Source organism: Penaeus monodon, chromosome 27, assembly GCF_015228065.2.
Source record: "Penaeus monodon isolate SGIC_2016 chromosome 27, NSTDA_Pmon_1, whole genome shotgun sequence".
Classification (NCBI taxonomy): Eukaryota; Metazoa; Arthropoda; class Malacostraca; order Decapoda; family Penaeidae; genus Penaeus; species Penaeus monodon.
This window is the reverse complement of record NC_051412.1, coordinates 31170210-31171199: the sequence shown is the minus strand read 5'-3', so window position 1 is coordinate 31171199 and position 990 is coordinate 31170210. Positions and strand designations below refer to the sequence as shown.

The following is a 990-nucleotide window of genomic DNA, read 5'->3' as shown; positions in this document are numbered from 1 at the left end:
CGCATTACCTTGAGCTCCTCGGGCTGCTTGAACTCGATCACCTTCTCCGACGCCTCGATCCCCGTCACGATTTTCTCCCGCAAGACCATCTCCAGGACCTTCTGCAGGAGCTCTCCTCCCTCCCCCTCTCCGTTCTCCGTCGCCCCGTGCTTGGCCGAAGCGCCGTTCATGTGCGCGAAGCCGTTGGTCGACGCGGCTTCCGGCGGCGCCTTCCTCGGGCTCTGCGTCGTTCCGTTCATGGTGGCGAACATGGCGGCGGGGAAGGCAGGTGCGGAGGCGCGGCTGGGGGCGGGAGACGGGGTTAGGGGAGGGATTTAGGGGAGGGATTTAGGGGAGGGATTTAGGGGAAGGTTTTTGGGAGTTTTTGGGAGGGATTTATGGGAAGGTTTTTGGGAGGGATTTATGAGAGGGATTTATGGGAGGGATTTATGGGAAGTTTTTTGGGGAGGGATTTATGGGAGGGAATTATGAGAAGGATTTATGGAAGGGATTTATGAGAGGGTTTATGTGAGGGATTTATTGAAGGGATTTATAAAAGGATTCGATCAAAGGAGTTATGAAGGCGAAGGTGGTAGGCAATTATCAGAGGGGTTTATGGCAAGAATTTATAAATGGGATTTATAAGGGGATGAAGGACATTTACTAAAATGATTCAATAAAATTCATATGAGTTTTTGCGGAAGAGATTTGTGAGTGGGACTTATCAGCTGTGTTTTTTTCCCTCAAGATCAGATGGAAGGGAACGGTAGTGGGTGCCTATTGGAAAAGTCGAAACGCACACGATTCGCATGAAATATTTATTTTCTATTTCATTATTATTATCATTTTATCGCACACCACCACTACAATGCGCTCTGGCAGATTCAAAGACGAAATATTCAAACAGCCAAGGTAAAAAAAAGGGCAGTCAGGAGTTGACATAGTTTTTTTAAGCACTAAAAGCAGGCGTGGTTTTGAGGCACATTTTGGAAAGACGAGTGCTAATGATTC

The 990-nt window shown here is 47.9% G+C and overlaps 1 protein-coding gene across 1 annotated transcript in view; it reads right to left on the bottom strand.

Annotated features, from left to right (window-relative positions):
- LOC119590788 (cysteine sulfinic acid decarboxylase-like) overlaps window positions 1–990 on the bottom strand; it is a gene marked incomplete in the record, with an annotated part of 8084 nt that overhangs the window by 6281 nt on the left and 813 nt on the right. Inside the window, 1 exon segment of the mRNA XM_037939500.1 lies at window positions 9–282. Within this exon segment, the coding sequence (XP_037795428.1) occupies window positions 9–282 (274 nt within the window).